The sequence below is a fragment of the Lutra lutra genome, chromosome 1 (genome assembly GCF_902655055.1).
Source record: "Lutra lutra chromosome 1, mLutLut1.2, whole genome shotgun sequence".
NCBI classification, from domain to species: Eukaryota; Metazoa; Chordata; class Mammalia; order Carnivora; family Mustelidae; genus Lutra; species Lutra lutra.
Window position 1 is genome coordinate 29,545,693 of NC_062278.1, and position 22,507 is coordinate 29,568,199.

General features: G+C 38.2%; 2 protein-coding genes across 3 annotated transcripts in view; one reads left to right on the plus strand and one right to left on the minus strand.

Annotated features, from left to right (window-relative positions):
- Positions 1-8,190: 8,190 nt before the first annotated feature.
- Positions 8,191-21,789, minus strand: RBM11 (RNA binding motif protein 11). 2 transcript variants are annotated; one of them, XM_047722050.1, is made up of 5 exons: positions 21,615-21,789; positions 17,484-17,646; positions 16,109-16,181; positions 11,714-11,810; positions 8,191-10,160 (listed from the first exon to the last, which is right to left on the minus strand). In XM_047722050.1, the coding sequence occupies exons 1-5, from the start codon at positions 21,708-21,710 to the stop codon at positions 9,876-9,878; spliced, it is 714 nt and encodes a 237-aa protein (XP_047578006.1). In that variant the 5' UTR covers positions 21,711-21,789; the 3' UTR covers positions 8,191-9,875. The 2 variants fall into 2 exon arrangements, with proteins under 2 accessions (XP_047578006.1, XP_047577998.1); XM_047722042.1 differs by having other exon boundaries at positions 8,191-10,163.
- A 97-nt stretch (positions 21,790-21,886) lies between these two features.
- LIPI (lipase I) overlaps positions 21,887-22,507 on the plus strand; it is a 59,350-nt gene continuing 58,729 nt past the window's right edge. The window contains exon 1 of the mRNA XM_047739185.1: positions 21,887-21,922. Coding sequence (XP_047595141.1) covers positions 21,901-21,922 — 22 coding nt within the window. The 5' untranslated portion in view covers positions 21,887-21,900. The remainder of the gene's footprint in view (positions 21,923-22,507) is intronic.

Below are 22,507 nucleotides of genomic sequence, written 5' to 3' on the forward strand. Positions count from 1 at the left end.
TCACAAGTAGGCAGAGGCAGGCAGAGAGAGAGGAGGAAGCAGGATCCCCACGGAGCAGAGAGCCTGATGCAGGGCTCAATCGCAGGACCCTGAGATCACAACCCAAGCCGAAGGCAGAGGCTTTAACCCACTGAGACACCCAGGTGCCCCAAGAACATTTTTTTTTTTTAAGAACTTTTTACTATTGCCTGAAAATTTAGTTCTGGAGTGTTCTTCAGAAACTCAGGTGCCTCAGGTACTCTGCACAATTCTTCATAACGTTCCCACTTGCTTCTGGTGTACAGTGGATCAGAATGATTGTCTTAGTCCTGTTTTGAGGGGGACAAGGGGGGAAGAAGCTGCTGTGTGTGGACAGCTGGATAATCTGTAGGCAGAAGGTGGAGGTCGTACCCTTTTGCGAGAAAGACAGACCGGAGATTTCCATCAAAGAAATGGCTTGTAACCACCTCACTCCCAATTTCACATACAATCCATAGGCTGATGTTTTGGAGTTTATCTACTTATTTTCTGAACATGACATTTATTTTGATCAGATTCTTCCTGTGCGCATGTGTTCTGAGGGAGGGAACAGGGCCATGTGACCGGTCTGATTTGCCTTCCAAAATCTTGTGACATGGCCGTGAGTTTGCCACTGCCTAGGAATAAGGTTTTGAGCTCAGGAGATCTTAATTAAATTTTAAAGCAATACAATCATACAATCACTAATTTAAGTATCTCTGGCTAAGGAAACATGCCAGTTTTTCAGACCGAAGTATTGACAGGCATTTGAACAATGAAGAAAAGGACAATATACGGATGTGCATACAAGGGCAGATTAGTTGAACCAAAAACGCCTTAACTCAGTAAATACAGTTCAGGGTTACTGAGTTTTCACCATTTAAGAAAGACTAATTTTTTTTTCTTAATGTGGTATTGGGTTCCTTACATAAATATAAAAAAGCAAGCCTATTTGCTATTAAAGGGACCGATAACCCACCAGAGTGGTATGAGGGTAGCTTTAGACTGAAAACATCTGAACAAATAGTGGCCCTTCTCAGGAATAAATCTTATCTAACTTCCCTTTGCTGACTTAAGCGGAGCCATCAACCCTCCCCGCAGGGGATTTCCTGTTTGAAGGAAGACTGATCATTAGCCCTGGTACATGAGGGTTCAGCCACCATAAATACCCCTCTGGGGGAGCTTCAAGCTTCAAGACCGCCCATCAGCACCTGGATGAAAGCACGTGTAAACGTATGTGGACAGCGGAACCTTCCGGACTTTCCCACGGAAGCCCTAAACTACCACCCCCTCAACTGTTAAGCTGCCCCTTGCAACCTGAGGAGCCAGTCCTCATACGAGGCACCCACACGCCTGTGAATTAAACTTTTCTTAAAGTCATTAATTCAGACAAATAATTCCAACAAAATTAATTAAGCTTTGCCAATTTCATTTTCAGGCCCCAGACTACTTACACCTAGGGTGGTATGGGAAAAGTTTTCTTCCTAATCCTATCCAGTTTGGTAATGAAAGTGATCCATCTTGAATATATACCACTTCTTCCCATGATGTTAAACTCAAATACTATAGCATGATAGTTTGGAAAAGGGACATGTTTTATCAATGTTTGTGTCCTTGTTTTCATAAAATAGTTTACAGTTTGATGTCTTTTAGAAGGCTCACTTTGGAGTCACCAAGTGTCTTGCGGTAGGACTCAGGATGCATTTCTCACTGTCCCGTTGATGGGTTGAAGAGGAGATGCCATTGAAATGCAGAGCAAGACAAGCGAAGGGATTGTTTGCCCTCCTCCCATATTCCCTCAGAGAAGCCGAAGTTGTGTGCCTGTGAGTTTTTGTGGCCATTGCCGGTGATGTCCTGAGTTTGAAGACCTTGGGAAGCTGCAGTGCCCCTTGTGGGGGTTGAGGAAGTGGGAGTTAGCCGCTTGTCCAGGGAAACCGAGCTTGAGTTTAACCCTTATGCCTGGAAGAAGCACCAGGAAATGCTGCTCATCAAAGTAGGTATGTGGGTTATTTTCAGAAAATCCTGCTCCTTGTATAACAGCTGACAATTTAATACTTTCCTTAGGGGTTCATTCAACTATTTTCTTAACATTTTTGATGACAGCAGATCTATTTCCTAGGCTGTTTAAAAGTATGTCATATTATTACTTAAGATTCCCCCAACTTGGGCGCCTGGGTGGCTCAGTGGGTTAAGCCACTGCCTTCGGCTCAGGTCATGATCTCAGGGTCCTGGGATCGAGTCCCGCATCGGGCTCTCTGCTCAGCCAAGAGCCTGCTTCCCTCTCTCTCTCACTCTCTCTCTGTCTGCCTCTCTGCCTACTTGTGATCTCTGTCAAATAAATAAATAAAATATTAAAAAAAAAAAAAAAGATTCCCCCAACCTAAATTTTAGTTGACTTGTAAGTTTCTAAATGACATCAACTGTATCTTACTTCGGTTCCTTAAATTCCTCTAATTTTATTTGCCATATTCTGATTACGTTGTCATTTTCCTACCTCTAAACTGTTCATTTTGCTGAGAAATAATCTCCTCATTCTGGATGTTTCAAAATACCACACATGGTTCTAAATTTAAGTTTAATGTCACCACCTTCATAAACTTTACCTTGTCACCTCAGGTGGAAATGAAATCTACTTTATTCGAACCTGTTGCTGACTGCACTGTTTATTTTTTATTTTTATTTTTTTAAGGATTTTATTTATTTATTTGATGGATAGAGAGAGCACAAGTAGGCAGAGAGGCAGGCGGAGAGAGGGGGTGCGGGGGAAGCAGACTCCCTGCTGAGCAGAGAGCCCAATGTGGCTCTCCATCCCAGGACCCTGGGATCATGACCTGAGCCGAAAGCAGAGGCTTAACCACTTGAGCCACCCAGGCGCCCCTGTACTGTTTATTTTATGTAAAAAGCTGGCATCTCTTCAACTTAATTTCTGTTTCACACTGCAGGCACACTACAATGGAGGCAGTAAATTCAGTTAGTGGGAGTAATCACTCCATCCCTCAGGACTGTATCCTCTTCAGGATTACCTAACATAAGAACACAATTGCTATTTTAATATAAAAAACTTTCAGGCAAGCATTCAGAAAGAAACTAAAAATTGCTTATGTTGTACAAAAATCTAAAGATTTTATCTCTTCATATCCTAATAAAGCACTCCACAATCCATGATTTATATGTAAAACTGACTTTGGCAAAATTCTTTTTTTTTTAGATTTTATTTCTTTATCTGAGAGAGAGAGAGAAAGGGACAAAGCATGAGTAGGGAAGAGGAGGTAGAGTGAGAGAGAGAAGCAGACTCCCCACTGAGCAGAGAGCCCAATGTGGGACTCAATCCCAGACCTGAGCCGAACAAAGGCAGATGCTTAACCAACTAAGCCACCCAGATGCCCCTGAATTTAGCAAAATTCTAAAAGAAAACACGACAGATTTTCTCTTAATCTTTGATTGTGAAAGGCTTTCTGGGAGAAACCCCCCAAACCATAAGAAAGATTTATACGTTTGACAATATATTAGCCATATGAAAATTAAAATCTTCTGCTCTGACAAGAAAACACAAAAAATAAACTGGGAAATTATATATCTATATATCTATATAGATATATATATATACGATTGTGAATTTTCTTAAGATAAAAGAGGATTTAAAAATCAGTAAAAAGAACTTTCTTAAAGTTGATACACTGACATGCTGAGACCAAATAGTTTTATCTCTTCTTCCTCTAAAAACCTGTTTAAAATAAGAGTAAGGATAAAAAAAATAAAGAAAAAATTAAAAAAAAAAACTAAGCAGAAGAGATTGGGAAAAGAGACAATAACAAAATTTTAGACATTCTCTAGATCTTTAAGAAAACTAACCAAACCAACAAAAATCTCTCTTAATCACGTATCTTCCTTGAGTTATGGTCTTATTTTTCTCCTCCCTTTCAGAGCAAGAAACTCGAATAAGTTATCTCTGCTTGCTGCCCATCAGTTATTTCTTCTATCCTCACTTGAAATCATTCTGGTCACGCTTTTTCCAGAATCATTCATCCAAATTATCTCATATGAAGTGCCATTGCTAAGTCCAGTGACCAATTCTGAGTCCCTTTCTTACCTGACCTATCAACAACATTCGACACAACTAATTATTTCTTCCTTCTGAAAACACTTTGTTCACTTGGATTCCCAGACACTACGTTCTGCTTGTCATTCTACTGGTGTTCTTCTTCATCTCCCTAAGGTACAAAATCCTGGCAATACTAAAAGGGCACAGACCTTGGGGCTCATCTCCTTTCCATCTACATACACTTCTTAGATGATCTTATCCAGTCTTGAGACTTGAAATACCATCAATATGCCAAATACGCTGACGTTTAGATCTTCAACCTCGACCTTGCTTCTGGACTCCAGACTTATATATACAAATGTCCTGATATCTCCTATTAGATTTCTGATACACAAATCATAATTAATTACCCCAAATTCTGCTCACGATCTTGCTCCAAAACTTGATTCTCCATAGTTTTGCCCATATCAATAAATGATAACTTAGTTATTCCAGTTGCTTTGAGCAGATACCTTGAAGTCATTGTTCACCTTCCATTTCCCTCTTTCCCAGGATTAGAATACTTAGCTTTACCTTTAAAATACATCTAGAATCTCATCACTTCTATTGCTACTGTTTCGAGCTAAACAACCATCTTCTCTTGACTAGATAACTTCAATAGTCTCAATATGTCTAACATTGTCCCACCCTCACTCCCCTCACCCGGTGCAGGAGACATCCCCATTAAGCATCTAAGTCCGAGTTGTCACAATGGCCTATGAGTTCCCAGTAACTTCTGCTCACATCTCATCTGTGATCGACCTCCTTCACCATATTAGCTTCCTTCCCTTTCTTCCCTGGAATGCTTCCTGCATAGGGGCCATTGTATCTGCCATTTCCTCTGCCTGGTGTTCTTCCCTCAGATATGCACGTGGCTTACTTTCTCTCCTGCTTTGAGGTTTTTAGTCCCTAAACATTTCCCTTAAAAAAAAATTGTTTTCCTCAGCAGTTATCAGTTATTAATATCCAACTTTATGTGTTATTTATCTTACCTATTCTCTTTCTACTAGACTGTTCCCTAAGAACATGATCTTTTTTTTTAAATGATCTTCATAACCCAAGTTCCTGTATCCTTAAGAGGTTGGGGTGATACTGACAGGAGGCAAGCCATTTTACTTGCACAGATTTAATACTTGGAGACACTCTTCTAAGGACAGGTGAAGAACAAGGCTAAAAATGTGAGGAGAGTTGAGAGACAGGATGGAAAATTGTTGGACTACCAGATATCTTTTTTTTTTTTTAAAGATTTTATTTATATATTTGAGATTGAGAGAGAGAAAGCATGAAAGGGGAGAAGGTCAGAGGGAGAAGCAGACTACCTATGGAGCTGGGAGCCTGATGTGGGGACTCGATCCCGGGATTCCGAGATCATGACCTGAGCCGAAGGCAGTCCCTTAACCAACTGAGCCACCCAGACACGCCTAAATATCCTTTATGTGTGTGTGTGTATCCAGGTGATTGCCTTTCTTCCTCCCAGGATTAATTTTCTTGAGGAATGGAGAGTCTCGTGCCTCCCATCATTGCACTCCATATTTACCTCTATTATGTTGTAGCATTATCCTGAAATCACCTTTCTAACTGTCCATCTAAGCCGGAAGATCATAAACTCCTTGAATGTTGGGATCAAATTTTTCCACTGATGCTGTGGCCTCGGCACCGAAATCTGTGTTTGGAATGATAATCGTTCCTTGTTGATTGATTTGCTCTAATGAATACTCCAAGCAGGAAATGAAAACAACCTGAACAAGGTCACAATGAGAAGTCAATGACCACTTAGAAATGCAGTGAATGGAATTGTCTAGAATAACTCCCAGGGTTTTGATTGGCATGCGGGAGAGTCTGCAATGTTTCCCTTGTGATTAACTTGGAAGTGGGATAAAATCAATGAAGATTTGTTGTCAGCCTGGGGCAAGCATCTGAGTCGAGAGTTATTTTTCTATTCAGGATATTACTAATTGTCTCACATAGAAATAGAAGCAAAGACAATAATTACCAGGTTTCAAATAGTGTGTTGGACTGATCAACACTATTCATTTAAAGCATGTTTTCATTTAAGCTCCCCAAACAAGGTCAAGTAGTTGAAACGGCTATTGTTAGATCCAGGTTCCTTGCAGCAGGTAATATTATGTAAGCTTGTTAGGTGCCAATCATTCCCAGAGTTTATAACACAGGAAATTTATGACGGTCTATTCTTACATACTGTTTAGGTCTTCTAATTATAATGCAAGTAGCCCATGTGTTTCTTAATCCTTAAAAAACCTGTTAATATTATAACAAGATGGTATTGGGAGCTCGAGAGGAAATTTTACAGGGATCCAGAGAATAGACTACTGGATTTCACCTGCTAAGGCAGTTTTTGCAGGCACATGAAATAATTTTTGCAGACCGGGCATGACTGCTAATTGACTTAGTCCACAGTTGCGGTATCATGTGACTCTGTAGAACCCAGTCTGATCAAATATCACTGACAACTTCAGCAAATATCACTGACTGCAACCTGGAGAAGTTGTGCTCACTGAGCTTCCTCAGGCTTGTGGCACAGAAGCAGACATCATCCTTTGTTAAAAAGGTGTCCTTTGAACTTTCTGCATTCAAATATAATTTCTGTGGAGATTTATGTATTAGTCTTCATTTTACCCAAAATCAAACCCAGGCTATTAATTCACATTTCTTAATGGGAAATACATTAATGAGAGGCTCTTACTTCTGATTTAACTAGCTTTGCTAAGATGTATAGAAATGGAAAATAGAGGTAGGATACGGACACTTTAAACTGAGCTTTGACTACAGGCCTGAGTAGCTCGGTTGGTGTCCCATCAGTTCTTTAGGATGGTGTTCTAAGAGCCAACCCCACTCCTCCAGCCTTTCTTCCTAGGGACAAGGAAGACAAGGGGACCAAAGGGCCACACTATCATCCAGGAGCAGCTATTTAAACCACATCTGTCATGAGGCGCATCTGCCTTGAGGAGAGTATGCCCAGTCCTTAAACATATTTAGGCTTATTTTAATTTCCTTAAGTACTTAACATCAAGAGTGCTTCATCATTGTTCAGGAAGGCACACAGGCTGAGAGAGGCTGAAACGGTTCTCTGTTCAGGCACTGAAGTGAGGTCAACAACTGTTCCAACCCTCCAGCACCCAGTCCATAGTGAAATACTGGTCCACATGATCACAGAAGAAAATGGGGCAGGAAACTGGGAGATGAAAAAATTGGGGTAATATTGAAAGTGTTGAGTTTGTATTGCTAATGAGACATTCAGGAGGGAATGTTCAGTAGGCACTGGAGGAGACAGTCTGGGGATATGGTTTCAGAAGTACTGCATTGGCAAGAGAGGAAAATTTCACTTTTTAATTGCCCAATAATTTATTAGAATTTAGCCATACACAGGAAGAGGTTGACTACTCGGTGTACAATGTTCCTGCACCCGGACAGTGCTAAAGAAAGTGTAATAATTAATTCTTTTTTCTTTCATTACACTCTAAACAGATGACCAATATTATTCTATCAGAACTTTGTGTCGTTATAATAAATTAATTATTGCTAATCTTATAATAGTAGCATTTAATGCTAAGATTTCAAAGGGGACAACCGTCTTAGTAGCTACACATAGTTATCTTGAATCACAGTTCAGGATGCATAATTTCAGTAAAGATTTCAAGGGTGTGTTTTGCACTCATCTTTTTGACCAACTTTAATTCTAAGTAATTTTTCTCAATGGTTTTGCCACTGACTGATGCATTATAAAAATTCATCAAAAAATTAGTGAATATGAGAATAAAAAGGTAATTACTTTGGTTCTCAAATTCCAGCCTTCTCCTAGCATTTGCAATAGAATGTACACATACATAAAAACATACATTGTGAGAATAGAGAATTAAAATTAGAAAAATAAAACCCTGGGGCACCTGGGTGGCTCAGTGGGTTAAGCCGCTGCCTTCGGCTCAGGTCATGATCCCAGGTCCTGGGTTCGAGTCCCGCATCGGGCTTTCTGCTCAGCGGGGAGCCTGCTTCCTCCTCTCTCTCTGCCTGCCTCTCTGCTTACTTGTGATTTCTCTCTGTCAAATAAATAAAATCTTTAAAAAAAAAAAAAAAGAAAAGAAAAATAAAACCCTCTAAGGCAAATAATTTATAGAATTTTTAACTCAAAGAAACAGCACTGGGAAAACTGATGGTTTAAAATTATACAGAACTGTAGATTATAGTAACATTTTAAGGAAAGTTTTCTATTTTTAAAAAAATTAAACACAGCAAGGGCAAATAGGTGTCTTTGCTTTCTTCTGGTTGGCTCAAATTGGCTGACTTTCTAAAGTTGCTATTGGGGTTATTCCTGCCTGTGATGGAAGAAGTTGCAAGAATTCCTCGCAGTTCTAAGATTTCGGTTCATGTAACAGTATTTCAAGGTAATTCTCTTACAAATATACACTCTTACTTGCTAAGAGACATTTCTTAGGTACATATTTTCTATAATGTCAATCACTATGAAATATTGTAGGGCGAAGGTGAACTATAGGTATAAGAGTTGAAGATGTTTTAAATTGCAAAAATGTGAAGACAAAAAGAAAGTAGTCTGATTATTCAGGAGCATACAACATATACAGATCAAGCTATATCAAGCAGTATTTAAGTTTTCATTTCATCAGATGGAAATGATTAATATTTATATTCAAAACTCTACTGCACTGTGTATTTATAATCAAAAGTTAAATTCAATTACTCATTTTGCTAAAAAAATCTTTATTATTTTAAATAAAGATCTATAAAGTGCTATGCAACCTGCAAAAGAGATATCTATAAGCATGGCTTTTCCTATTGAAGTGGGTGGGTACCCCTCAATCACAGTTGCAGGATTCTCTTACTTAGCCTTAGTAAATAAATACTGTCATCATTATGCCACTGTAGTTCATACGTAGCATCGTGTATGCTTATGATGAGCCACAAAGTTTACAAAGTGTCCAAATAAACCATGAATTTTACATGTACTCTATTTGTCTTCTAAAAATAAATGAACCAGAAATAAGAAACCTGATTTAAGAATAAATATTAAGTACCATATATTAATGAAATATCATTCTATTTATTGTTCATTATCAAGATTGAAGTATGTCAAATATACTATCTCAAACCCAGTTGGCAAAAGAGGTGCATAATAAATACTGTCAGAGCCACAACTCATTTTCACGAACTACAATTAAGTGAGAAGTAACCACATAGGTATTTGTTTAAATACACTTATATAAAAAAGGAACGATCTAAAAACTAGTCCCATCATAGTCATCTTTCCTTTGGTATCACTGTCAGATATTCTCATTTTATGAAATAAACCTGTAGGAAAGTAAGGCTCAGAAGGAACATATACAGACTTAAAAAATAAAATGTTATTCACAAAGGAAACTAATGCCTGCTTTTCCCTCTTTGTTAGGAACAACACGAGACTCCTAACAGTTGCCCAAACCCACCACTCCATGCAGGCAACAGTCTAGGAGAGGAGGGGGCCTTATCCACAAGGGCTCAGTGAGTGACTTCTGATTCATCATTTCGTGCAGTTTCATCATCAGTACTAAAATATAACAACTCATATTTCTTGTTGACAATGTGTCAAAAATACTGTTACAAAAAGTACTACACTGTATTATTTATAAGTTTTTGTCATTCAAGACAAAAATGAAATAGCAAATCAGATGTCATAGTATATATTTCAAAAAAACACAAGAAATTGGTCATTTAGAAGAATATAGGTTGTTGTTTTTTTTCTAAGAAAATGAAGACCAGGATAGACAAATTTCATGTGAACATAATGCTAATATCTTTTCTTTTTCTTACACTTTTGGAACTTTTGGCTGTATTCATTTCCTCTCTTGTTTTCTGTGCTACTATCACTGTCACTGGTTTGTTTTTGCCTCTTTCGTTTATTCGTCTGATACAGGTCAGGGTCACTGGGTTGTTGGTGAGTCCATTCGTAGGAGCTGGGTCCAGCCTCCAGATCTGGAGCACAGTTCAGTGAAGACGTTGCAGATGTGCTGTTAGGAAGCGGTGCTGCCATCTCATAGTATGGCAGCTGCAGGGCTGGATTACAGGCAGGCCACTGCTGGGAAAAAAGGACAATCATCTAGCAAAACAAGTCCGAAACATTAAAAGAAAAAGTTAACAGTTTACATGCATTACACAAAAAACTACCGGCAAACTAAACCACGTGTTAGGACAGTGACCTTCTAAAACAGGAATGTGGTAGTTCCCTTAAATTGTTAATGGAAAGATTCAGGGTAGTGTACAGATTATTACAATACAGATTCTGCCTTAGAGAAATAGAACACAAGCCACATACACAGTTTTGTATCTTCTCCTAGTAGCCGCAATACAGAAATAAGAAAGAAACAGGTGCCATTAATGATGTATTTTATTTATCCCCCCAAATCCCAAATATTGTAATTTCAATATGTAAACAATATAAAAATCATTAATGAGATATCTGACGTTCCTTTTTCTACACTAAGTCTTTGAAATTTGGTGTGCATTTTATACTTACAGCCTTCTCAGTTTGGATGCTACATTTTCACTGAAAATACTTGATCTGAATTTAGATTACCTAAAATTTGCATTTAAAAAAGTAGATTCACATACCCAAGTTTCTGCAAATATTCTTAAAAATGTTCTAATAACTGAACCAAGTATGTGCCTTTAAATTTGAATAAAAGTTAAAATTAAATAAAACTAAAAACTGTGCTCTAGTCTCAACATGTGGCTAATGGCCACAGGATGGATGGCACAGCATCTTTGTCAACTATTAAGATAGACCCCTCCTTGTTTCTAACTCAAATTTTTAGCTATTCAAAGTAGACTACAGATTAATAGAGACAACATGAACTCCATGTGTGTGCACACACAAGTGTGTATGTGCGTGTGCTGTGTGTTTGTGTTTCTCATCCCTACCAAGGATAACAAATGCTGGGAAGAAGGATATTGACAATTTTGGATGAGAACAGGTTGTTTTTAATATCTCACTGTAACTAAGAAAAATTTTTTTCCAAAACTTAAATTCTCCATTTTCTTTATGCTTACAAAATAAATGAAAAGGGCTACTTGAAAAGTCTGAAGCTCACAGACATGTTGGATGTTCACAACAATCACACGCTGTGAATCACAATACCTGTGTTATAGTCCCACATCTGTCTCTAATAAGCTGTACTGCCTTGGGTCTACTGATTAATATCCCTGGACCTCAGTTTTATTATGTATAAAATGAGAAGTTGGAAGAAGAAAATTTCCTAAGTTCCCCTTTAAATTATTGTGACCATAATTATGATTTCTAGGCCAGAACCATATTATTGAGAGTCTCTGGAAATAACATAGTTTACCCTACCACTGAGAATCTAAATTAAATTAAAGTTTAAATGAGAACTCCACTCCAGTTGTACCTGGACCACAGTGCAGTGTCACTACCATCCACCCTCTTGTGCTGACACCACTTGCTGAAGGACTAGGTGTGAGGTTGAAGAGGACTGCGTTCAAGCAGACTGCCACTGGGGAGACAGTGCTCAGGGCAGTTTCTGCCTTCACCCCAGGTTTAGGTTTGAGAACTTTAAGTTCCCTCACAGTCTGTATCATATTCATATTGAACCACAGGCATATTAAACTTACCATCTTCTGAAAGAAAAAATATTCTTGAGGTAAAGCTGCACTATTAACTGGAAAGAACTGCATGGGAATGGAAGATCTGCCCACAACTTCTTCATTTCTTTGGGGAGGTAAAAGAAAAATTCACAGAAAGTTAAAATCCCTACACAAAATGTCTTTTTCTTAAAAAAAGAAAAGGTCTTGTAATTAAAAAACAAAGCTTCTCTAAGACAACTCAGTTAAGACTAACTTTAAACATGTGCACACAAACAATCAGATATTATACTGATAATATAGTGACACAATACTACCTTAAGTCTTATTAGTTGCTACCTAACGAAATTTCAATACTTAAAGTCACATCTGGCCTTCTGACAGGAAAATGTTAAACAGCATTATATGTGTATAAAGAAATAGACACTTGGATATGAAGAGAGCAAAGCAAGTCATTAGTAATCACCAAGGGTACATTCAATCTTCTACAGATTAAAGAAATGAAAGAAATACAGAAATTTTCTTTAATTTATTGTTGAAAATATCTTCACTGTTTAGCTATAAAAATTATGCTCATTCCTAAATGGACTGCTAATGTTACCATAAAGTCACATTTGTGGATTTTTTTTACACATGAATTAAGATAATAAAAATCCCTAATTTATTTATTTATTTATTTTTTAAAGATTTTTTTTTTTTTTAAATTTATTTGACAGATCACAAGTAGGCAGAGAGGCAGGCAGAGAGAGACAGGAGGAGGAGGCAGGCTCCCCGCTGAGCAGAGAGCCCGATGCGGGACTCGATCCCAGGACCCTGAGATCATGACCTGAGCCAAAGGCAGAGGCTTTAACCACTGAGCCACCCAGGCGCCCCTAAAAATCCCTAATTTAAAGACTAAAGCTAAAGTTTCATTTACAAATGTAATATTTAATTCTATGAAGATGTTTAATAAATTTCAGTTACAATTACTAGTTAGATTCTATAGCTAGCCTTCACTTATCTACATGCTCCACAGCATTCCACAATTTTAATGCAAATACTAATAATCCTTAGGAAAGGAGGTGTGCTGTGGGAAAGGCGGAGGCAAAGCTGGGGGCAGGTGAACGACAGGAGTAAGATGGAGAGGTGGACATCCCATTTATAAGAGGTGAGAGCAGTATCACAAATACCAGTGGAAGAGTAAATTTCACTAAGGAAGGAATTAGGGGTTAGTTGTTATAAAAAAGTAAACCAAATAAGCATTGAAACTACTGAATTATTGTTCAGAAGATTCCTGATAACCTTTAAAAGAGCACCTTCCATACAACAATGGTGGTTAAGAAGCATGGAGGAAGTAAGCATGTGACGAAAGATTTTTCAGGGAGAAGAAGGGGGAAAATTTAACAGTCTGATTTGGAGACAAGGCTGGAGCAGACGAGAACGTGTGTGTAGAGTAAGTGATAGTAAAGAAACAAAGAAAAAGTGCAATGAAATTATAGAGTGGGGAAGATATGACCGCAGTAGCAGAAGTGCTGAGACTAGCACCATTATGAAAACAGCTGCAGATTCTCTAAAACCACTATCATTCCTGTGTGACTCCCAGGGAACGCATAGTTGTTTAGAGAGATGAATCACATGTAAATTGGGAAGAGTTATGAGCTGAACTGTGTCACTCCAAAATTTCTATGTTGGAGTCCTAACCCCCAATAACTCAGAATCCGACCTTATTTGGAACCAAGGTTGTTGCAGATGTAATTGGTTAAGACGAGGTCATACTGGAATACGATGAGTCACTGATCCAACAGGACTGTTGTCTTTTAAAAAGGGGAAAGTTAAGGACAGGTATACACAGGAGAACATCGTGTAAAGATCTGGGTGATGTGTCTACAAGCCAAGGAATATCAAGGACTGCCAAATAACCAGAAGATACTATGGGAGAGACACAGAACATTATTTCTCATAGCCCTCAGAAGGAACTAATTATGTGGACACCTTGATCACGGACTTTGAGCCTCCAGAACTGTGAGATGATGCATTTCTGTTGTTTAAGTACCTCTTTGTGGTTATATGGGAGCTCTAGTAAACTAATACAGGAACTATTTATTAAAAACAAATGGTATGAGAGGCAATAGAAGCATTAAAAAAATCCTTTTCAAAGAAAGACCTGGGAAAGACTAAGGCTATACCATGTATACCATCACATTACTTCTAGGACACTATAACCTATTCTCATTTTTCCTTTATAATGTAACAAATACTAGAAGATAAGGTACTGCCAATGAAGTATATACTGTTATGGAATATACATATAATTCTGATTTTCTACTCTAGAATTTGAGATAATTTAGTTTGTCAACCATAAACACAGAATACAAAAGTTATGACATCTTGAAGTGCTTGTCTTTCTACCTCTGCCCAAACAGCAATAGCTTGTTTCTTCCTCATTTCTGAGAAAAATTAGGTATGCTTTCCCACTAGTAGAAGAGAGGAAACTCTCATATTACATACACGGCTCAATTCATGAGTCTATACTAGGTTTCCTACCAACACAGTAAATCACTCCCTCCTTTCTGGTAACGTTGGCTGAAAGTATTTACTGAATACTTACTATGTGTCCAGTATTTTAAATACATTGTACTACAAAATTTGATTATCACAATAATCTCTGAGGTATGATCCTTGTTTTAGAGACCGGTTACAGTGGGGTGAAATACTCATCCAAAGTCATACCATTAATAAAATGGCAAAAGCAAGATTTAAGTTCACATAATTTGATATCAACCCCTACTTTTTAACTTCTCCTGATTTCACTGATACAGAAATGCTGGGAAGAATGAAGATGTGGAACATACTGTGTTTTATTTAGGAGTCAATACTTTTCCTATAGATAAGCCTGTGTAATTGCCAGTCCTCAGTGGCACTCTCTTATGCCTCAGAGAGACAGAATTTCAGCTACTGTTAGTTTACATGAGAATATTCAGTTCTGCTGCAGAAGACAGAAACAAACAAGATGGATGAAATGCTTGTAATAGACTCTAAATAAGCTAGTAGTTTATGGGACAGTGATAAAACCTTGTTAGGAACAGAATAAGCAAATCACTTGGGAGATACCGGCAGAATTTATAATATATGTTAAATATAGACAGACAATAAAAAAGTTACTATCCTGTCAAGTGTACTACAGATAGATTCAATCGATAATATGTGGAATAAGTAAGAGCATTATAGACCAAAATGAGAAAGAAACAGACTGTCCTTATCATGTCACCCTTGGGCTAACAGTTACGCTGCTCTTCTTGTCTTTGCTCTGCCTCAGAAATTCAGTTAAAATCTGGGCGCATCCGGCAGACTAGCCAGGAAGTGACTCCTGTGGTTCTGCGTATTTGCCCCTAAGTCTCTTTGAGAGAGTGGGCAAGTAAGATTAGCTCCAGGAATTTTCCATATGCATGGAGACCGTTATTAAACCTCAACTCTAGCCCTCATAATCACACTAGCAGTAAGGAAGGCTGATGATGCAGAAAGAAACATGACACACGAATATTAGCATAATCAGAACAGAGCGTGCTGGTCCTTTGGTCCACCTGCACCCGATGCTAAGTGTGCGGAACTATCCAGGATCTTTCCTGTTGCTTTTCACTGTGTCTTCTAAATTGGTTTAATAAATGGTGTAATTTGGATATCTTAATTCAGTTTCAGAACCTTTCTTTTCCATGACCTCTGGGATAACGTGCCTGACATAGTCCTTAGAGGATACCATTGAATCAAGAAATCAGCCAATACAAAATTTTAGAATACTTGGAAAATTATCATAAAGAAGTTCTAAAAAGTAGTACAATAAATAACAGAATGACTTAAAGTCAGAAGGTTTAATTTCAAGCCTAGCAACTATCACTTTTTCATCTTTATGACCCTGAAACTTAGTTAACTTTTACATCTCTGTTTATTCAAGTATAAGATATGGATAATAGCATCTCTATTATCCATCACAATGGCACCTTGCAAGCTTAAGTGATTTTACATTTATGAAAAGCACAAGGTAAATCAAAAAGAACACTAGAAATATCAATCTTTCTTACCTACTATTGAAAATATTAAAGGTGAACTTTAAATAAAAATATTTTGATTATTAAAATATTTTAACTAAAATATTAAAATATTAAAGTTATCTCTTATATAAGAACACTTTTTGGGGGGAATTTTTCTATTTTTTTAAAAATTTCTTTTCAGTGTTCTAAAATTCATTGTCTATGCACCACACCCAGTGCTCTATGCAAAACGTGCCCTCCATAATACCTGCCACCAGGCTCACCCAACCCCCAACCCCACCTTCCCTCCAAAACCCTTAATTTGTTTCTCAGAGTCCAAAGTCTCTCACGGTTTGTCTCCCCCTCCTATTTCTCCCATATTTATTTGCTTTATCTTCTTGAAAAAAATATTTTTAATTACCTGTAGCTGTGTGAATTTATCTTAACACAGCTCTCAAAACTTTGGTTAGCTGGTTCAGAAGAGCGAGAGCTCCCTGTATAAGAAAAAGATAACAAATAATTTAATGGTACAATTTTTTGAAGTTCTACTGTTAAACCATAGAAAAATTCCAAACCTAAAAGGATGTAGCATTGGTTAAAATTCCTTAATCATATAAGGTAACTGAGTATACCTTTGATCTCCCAAGTAATATTCACAGATTGTTTACAACAAATGAATGACTGAATTATAACCAAGCTTTGTCCAAAATAGGGCTGTACAGAAGAATGATACTGACATGGGACTATAAGATACACGATACTGTGCTGTTCTACATGCTCATAGACTAACAATGGCAAAATTAGTGTTATCTGCATCTTGCAGAGAATGCAAAAGTTCTTTAAACTGCACTGGCCAAAATGGATGCAACCTCCTAGAGGAAGCTGAGCAGCCGGCTAGGACGTGTCAGAACACAGTACATTCTGGCCCATTTTACCAGTCTGTGTGAGTTAACCAAACAGTACTTGAAAGCAATGATACAGCCAATCACCTTTGTAAAATCATTAAAAATATAAATAAAAGAAACACAAGAAGAAACCTTTCCCTTTGCAATGAGGTATTGTTTTCTTATTACCTGTTTTTAGTTTAACAAGAGGAAGAAAATCAACAAACAACGGATCTGTCAATAGGCTTGCATCATTTCGGGGAGGGAGACACCAGAAGCTTCGCCTCGTTCAGTCCCTCCAAACAGGAGAGAGGTAGAGCGCTAGTACGATGTTCTCTGGTATCAAACCCGCTTTTGACAGGTGTGTAGGACAAGGCATTTGAGGTCATTTGTGTCTGGAAGCTCTTCTCCACAATGACTGAGGGTCACTCTGTGGCTGCTTTTGGGCAGCTACTCTTGCAAGGGCTTAGCTCCAGGGCAGGATGTGGAGTATAGTGCTCCCAAGAGAATGATTAGCCTCTCACTCTACCTTCCAAACAGCAGGTATTTAGTACCATACGCTAGAGTTGACAAGAAGATTAGCAAATGGCCTTGGTGTATCGAAGATTAGAACTGTGTGCCCCCAATTCATTTAGATTTGCTAAATTTAAAACAGCCAACAGCAACTATCATAGCTACTTGCTGGCTGGTACTAAGAAGAGTTTAAGTTTTAATATAGAAAAGATGCTATAGGACTGGCAATACTAGTTAACCATATAACATTATGAATGTCTACATGTATTCTGAGAAAATTTAACAGAGACAACAGGAGCACTTTTTGGGTCTTACATTATGAAAACACAATATTTATAGATCCAAGAACAACACCATCAACAAAACACACTTGGAAGATACATCAGTGGCAAGACCTACCAAATCGATACTGTACATTAATTGGTCTTCCATATAAACGAATTCCATTCAGCAAAGCTATGGCATAAGACACCGATTCAGGGTGTTTAAAGCAGACAAATCCAAAAGTCTTCGGCTTTCCTTCTCTGTCTTTGCATATAGTCACTTTGGTTAATGGCCCAGCCTATAAAAAACTTAAAAATTATTTTCTCATAAATCTAAAGATTTTTTTTCTTACATTCAGATAAATCAGGTATATTCAACTTCAGACTTCCAAAAAAAAACCTGTTAACAATAATTGTTTTATGTAGCTCTGTGAATAATGTATCTCCTAACCGTAAATACCGTATTTCATCACACTTTCTGGTATTTTTTGGCTCATCAAGGAAACATTCATGGTGTTAAGAACAGAAAATTTTAGGCAATAGTTCCAAATCTTAAAAGAAATGTTACCCTCTGTCAACTTTAACAAAAACAATTTAGAGAGCATTTAAATCTAAGAGGAAAATACTATTTTATCTCCATACGTATTAACTGTATATAACTCAGAAGCAAACTGAAATGACAAACCTCATGTCAGGTTGAGTGAGCCTAAAAAAGTGTTCTAGGGGCGCCTGGGTGGCTCAGTGGGTTAAGGCCTCTGCCTTCGGCTCAGGTCATGATCCCAGGGTCCTGGAATCGAGCCCCGCATCGGGCTTTCTGCTCAGCAGGGAGCCTGCTTCCCTTCCTCTCTCTCTGCCTGCCTCTCTGCCTACTTGTGGTCTCTCTCTCTGTCAAGTAAATAAATAAAATCTTTAAAAAAAAAAAAAGTGTTCAATTGTAGCACAGCCTAATTTTTTTTTTTTTTTAAGATTTTATTTATTTGACAGAGAGAAATCACAAGTAAGCAGAGAGGCAGGCAGAAAGAGAGGAGGAAGCAGGCTCCCTGCTGAGCAGAAAGCCCGATGCGGGGCTCGAACCCAGGACCTGGGATCATGACCTGAGCTGAAGGCAGCGGCTTAACCCACTGAGCCACCCACGTGCCCCCCTAATTTTTTTTTAATCAAAGTTAACAATTTTGACAAGAGAAACTAGTTTATCATTAGTTTTGATCTAATAATCCCATTTGGTAAATATTCCCAAAGGAAAAAAATGTTTTAGTAAGTTTACAACTTTTAAGTAGGTTTTGTTTATCTGAGTGAAAAATTAGAAAGGTTCTAATTCCTACAATGGGAGAATATTATTCCATCATGTAGTACTAAAATGGAATAAAACAAATTGAAAATATTCAGATTGTATTGATAGTAAAACCTATAATTAGTAAAAGAGAGTAAAAAAGTAGAGTGAAATATTGTAAAAAACAATAAAACTAAAAAAATTACATGTCCTCCATGATAATGATTACAGGAGGCACCCACAAAGACTTACGAACAACTAAGATTTAATGGCAACTGTTTCATAATTTTTAATTGTACTTTAATGATAGATTACTATTCTCTGTCAAGTTGGATAAAGAAATTGCTTTAATTCTAAAAAAAAATGTTAACTATCATCTTTAAAATGATACTATATTTTAGGGTTCAGTCTTTTTTTTTTTTTTTTCCATTTTCTGCTTTCTTTGGACTAGCTCATCCTCCCTTCTGGTTTCAAGGACCACTTCATCAACAAATCTGTTTCTTACACTCATGTCTCCTAGAGACCTCTGTGTGACTGTTCTTCAAATTCAACATATTTGAAACTAAATTCATTATTTTATCCTCCAAATGTCTACTTCAGTATTTCTTAGTCAAAGTACAAAAACTTTAAACCTGATTTTCTCACTTCAAAGGATAATCAGAAACTTGAAACTTGTAAACTTGAAGCTAGTAAAAGGATAAATAAACAGTAATAAAATAAATCAATTTTAATCAGTACTGTTCTACTACAGATATTAAATATATGAAATCATTAATGAACAGAATATGCTTAAATTTTATAAATTTGAAGATATACCAAAGCACTTCTAAAGATAAATTTCAACAAAACTTGTTTGTAGTAATAATCCCATCATCTTTTAGTCTTTCTGAAGACTAAGTTCATGTGTTTTGAAAAGTCTTTCTAAAAGATACCTCACTTTAGCAAATCTTTACAGAATACAGAAGGACCTAGCCAAAATAAAAACATATGCTTGGTTGCCTGATCTGTTAAAAGAGATGAACATTTTGTTTAGGTAGAAATTATTATTTATTTATTTATTTATTTATTAAAGATTTATTTATTTATTTATTTGACAGACAGAGATCACAAGCAGGCAGAGAGGCAGGCAGAGAGAGAGGAGGAAGCAGGCTCCCTGCTGAGCAGAGAGCCCGATGCGGGGCTCGATGCGGGGCTCGATCCCAGGACCCCGAGATCATGACCTGAGCCGAAGGCAGCGGCTTAACCCACTGAGCCACCCAGGCGCCCCAGAAATTATTTTTTTAAATGAGATTTTATATATATAATATCTATCTATCCATCTTGTAGATCCATACAACTCATATCGATCCAGTTTCTAATGTCTAAAAATAATATAAGCGCATGCTTGGGGTCTTTAGGTCTACCCTCAACCCCTTCACCAATTCCCCTCCTCCTTTTTGGAGGCTCAACATGAGAAAACCTTCAGGGGAAAAAGAACTATAAGGTTTTTTCCTTCAGTTTTCCTTTAATTTTTTTTTCGTTGTTAGAGTGATAAGTTTCAAATGATATTGGGGGAAATAACTATAAGACAATTATCAGACCAGATTAAAAAGGACAAATTCAAAAAGATAGCAAATTAGAAAAGTAAGCATAAAAGCCTTAAAATCAACAGTATTTTTCAAATAGTAAGGTTTTATGTCCAGGAAAGGAAACTGTTCCTGGGGAGGGGGGGGGGAGGCGGTGATTGTCTTTATGAAATTGTATTTGAAATTAACAGAAGATAGAAATTTAGGGCCTTTCAAAAACTATGTAGCGATCACTTTTCATCGCTAGTACTATCACTTAGTCCTAGAAACTTAGTTTTGCCATTGTCTGCCTTGCAACTTGCCCTTATTCTGATAGGGGGAAGTCTTTCTTTCTTGATTTCTCTCGATATTAGTATTAGTAGTTTTAGTAATAGTACTATTACTGGTAGCGGTAGCAGCAGCAAGCACTTAGAAATGCCAAGTTCAATTCTGTTTTACCTGGATTAATTTATTTAATCTTCCCACCACATCATATTGTAGGTGCTATTATTACCATTTGACATTTAAAGAAAACTGCAGGACTGAGATATTCATTTACTTGCCCAAAGTCCCATCGACGTTAGACGTTAAGACATTAGAGTTCATATCCCCAAACAATTACAATATATTATGTATCCTTCTCTTTTTGGATTACCCTGGATCATGGTAATTAATTTTAAATTTCCCCTTTTAGAAAGACCAAGGGCTAGCTCTTAACTTTGTATGTTCAGCATTTTATTTCGTGTTTGTCATGTAACGGCTAGATGAATGGCTGGATGAGTAGATCACGTTAGAAGTGACACCTACATGTATACTATAGGTGAGTGTTTACAGGGGACAGAAGGCTTACTCATGAAGGTCCTAAGTCTCGAGAAGTTTCCAAAAGGTCTTCTTGGCATGAAAAGAAATGTAAGGAACTACCCAGGCAATCAACTGGTTATAGTCAGGATTTGACTGTCCGAATCATTAAATCTCACTTGACCATATTGGGAGTAAAAACACCCTCCATATGAAAGGGTTTGGGGGAATAAGTAATGTATAGGGCAACGTTTTAAAATCTATACCAATCATTTCGCTGGATGTAAGGCGTGATGGTTCTTATTACCCGAAGGAAGGTAGTGACACGGCTGTTTTGCCCTAGACACCCAAGGCCCAGGTAGTCTCCGCAAAGCGGAGAGAGCTTTGGCGGGGGGTGGGGGACATGGACTGGAGAGAGCCAAGTCACCGCCCACCTCCAGGGCTCTACTATGGGGATGGAGCACATATTCTATCACTTCACTACCAGCTGCTCACCTAGGGGCAGATGTGCCAAAACGGAACAAAATTATAAACCCAGGCACAGGATGCCGCGGGAAGGTAGCCGGGCTTCGGGTGGTCCAGGTTCGCCCCGCCCCTCCGGCTGTGCTTCCGGCTCGACGCTGCCCGCCCCTCCGCCGCCCCCGGCCGACGATACCTGAAGGAATAGCTCGTAAAGAATCTCCTCCCTTACTCGGGCCTCTAAATTCCCCACAAACACCGTCCTGTCGGCCTCCTCCTGAGCAGGGAACATCCCTCCGGTCTCGGCCCGAGGATGGAGGAGGTCTCCAGACCCCGCCCCCTCTCGTCGCTTTTCTGCGCCGCTCGGAACAAGGGAGCGGAGCCGGCGACGGGAGCGCGCGCGCCAGGGGCGGCGCGAGGCTGCGGAGCCACGCCCCCCAGAGGCTTGAGGGAGCCGCCCATCGCGCCTCCACGTGTGTGGGATGCCGCGGAGACCCTGGGAGAGTGAGTGAGAATAATAAAAAAGATGACTGCGCTCGGGGTTTTGGCGTCTAGCTTGTGGAGTGCCTTCCATTTTCCTAAATAGGGCATTATTAATTGACTTTGCATTTATTCAGTCAACATTTTCAGTAAAATGTCTGTAGAGATGTTTTAAGACAGTACTAGCTGCAGTAAGGGAGCTCCCAGGATAATGGGGGAAGATTAGTTTCCTAGGAGTGAATGAATAAATCATTAGGAGTTTGAATTTATATTCTGTATAAAATACTTTTTTATATAAAATACTTTATATAAAATACCTCTATACAAAATACTTTTTATACAGTATAAAATACTTTTTTGAAACAGTAAATCCTGCATGCCTAGATGTGGATGTGAAATATAACAGAGTCCTAGAATTAAAGGTTATTTACCTAGGAAGCGCGCCCGAGAGAAATCTTTGAAAATGGGCCACAGAGGTTTTAGGTGGACGCCAGAAGGCATCTGAAAATTGAAAAAACGGCCTCTACCGAGGAACACTACCAAGAGTATAGCAAGTTTTGTGACTGAAGCCTGAAGTTTTGAGGATGGAATCCCGCTTGTAGCGGGAGT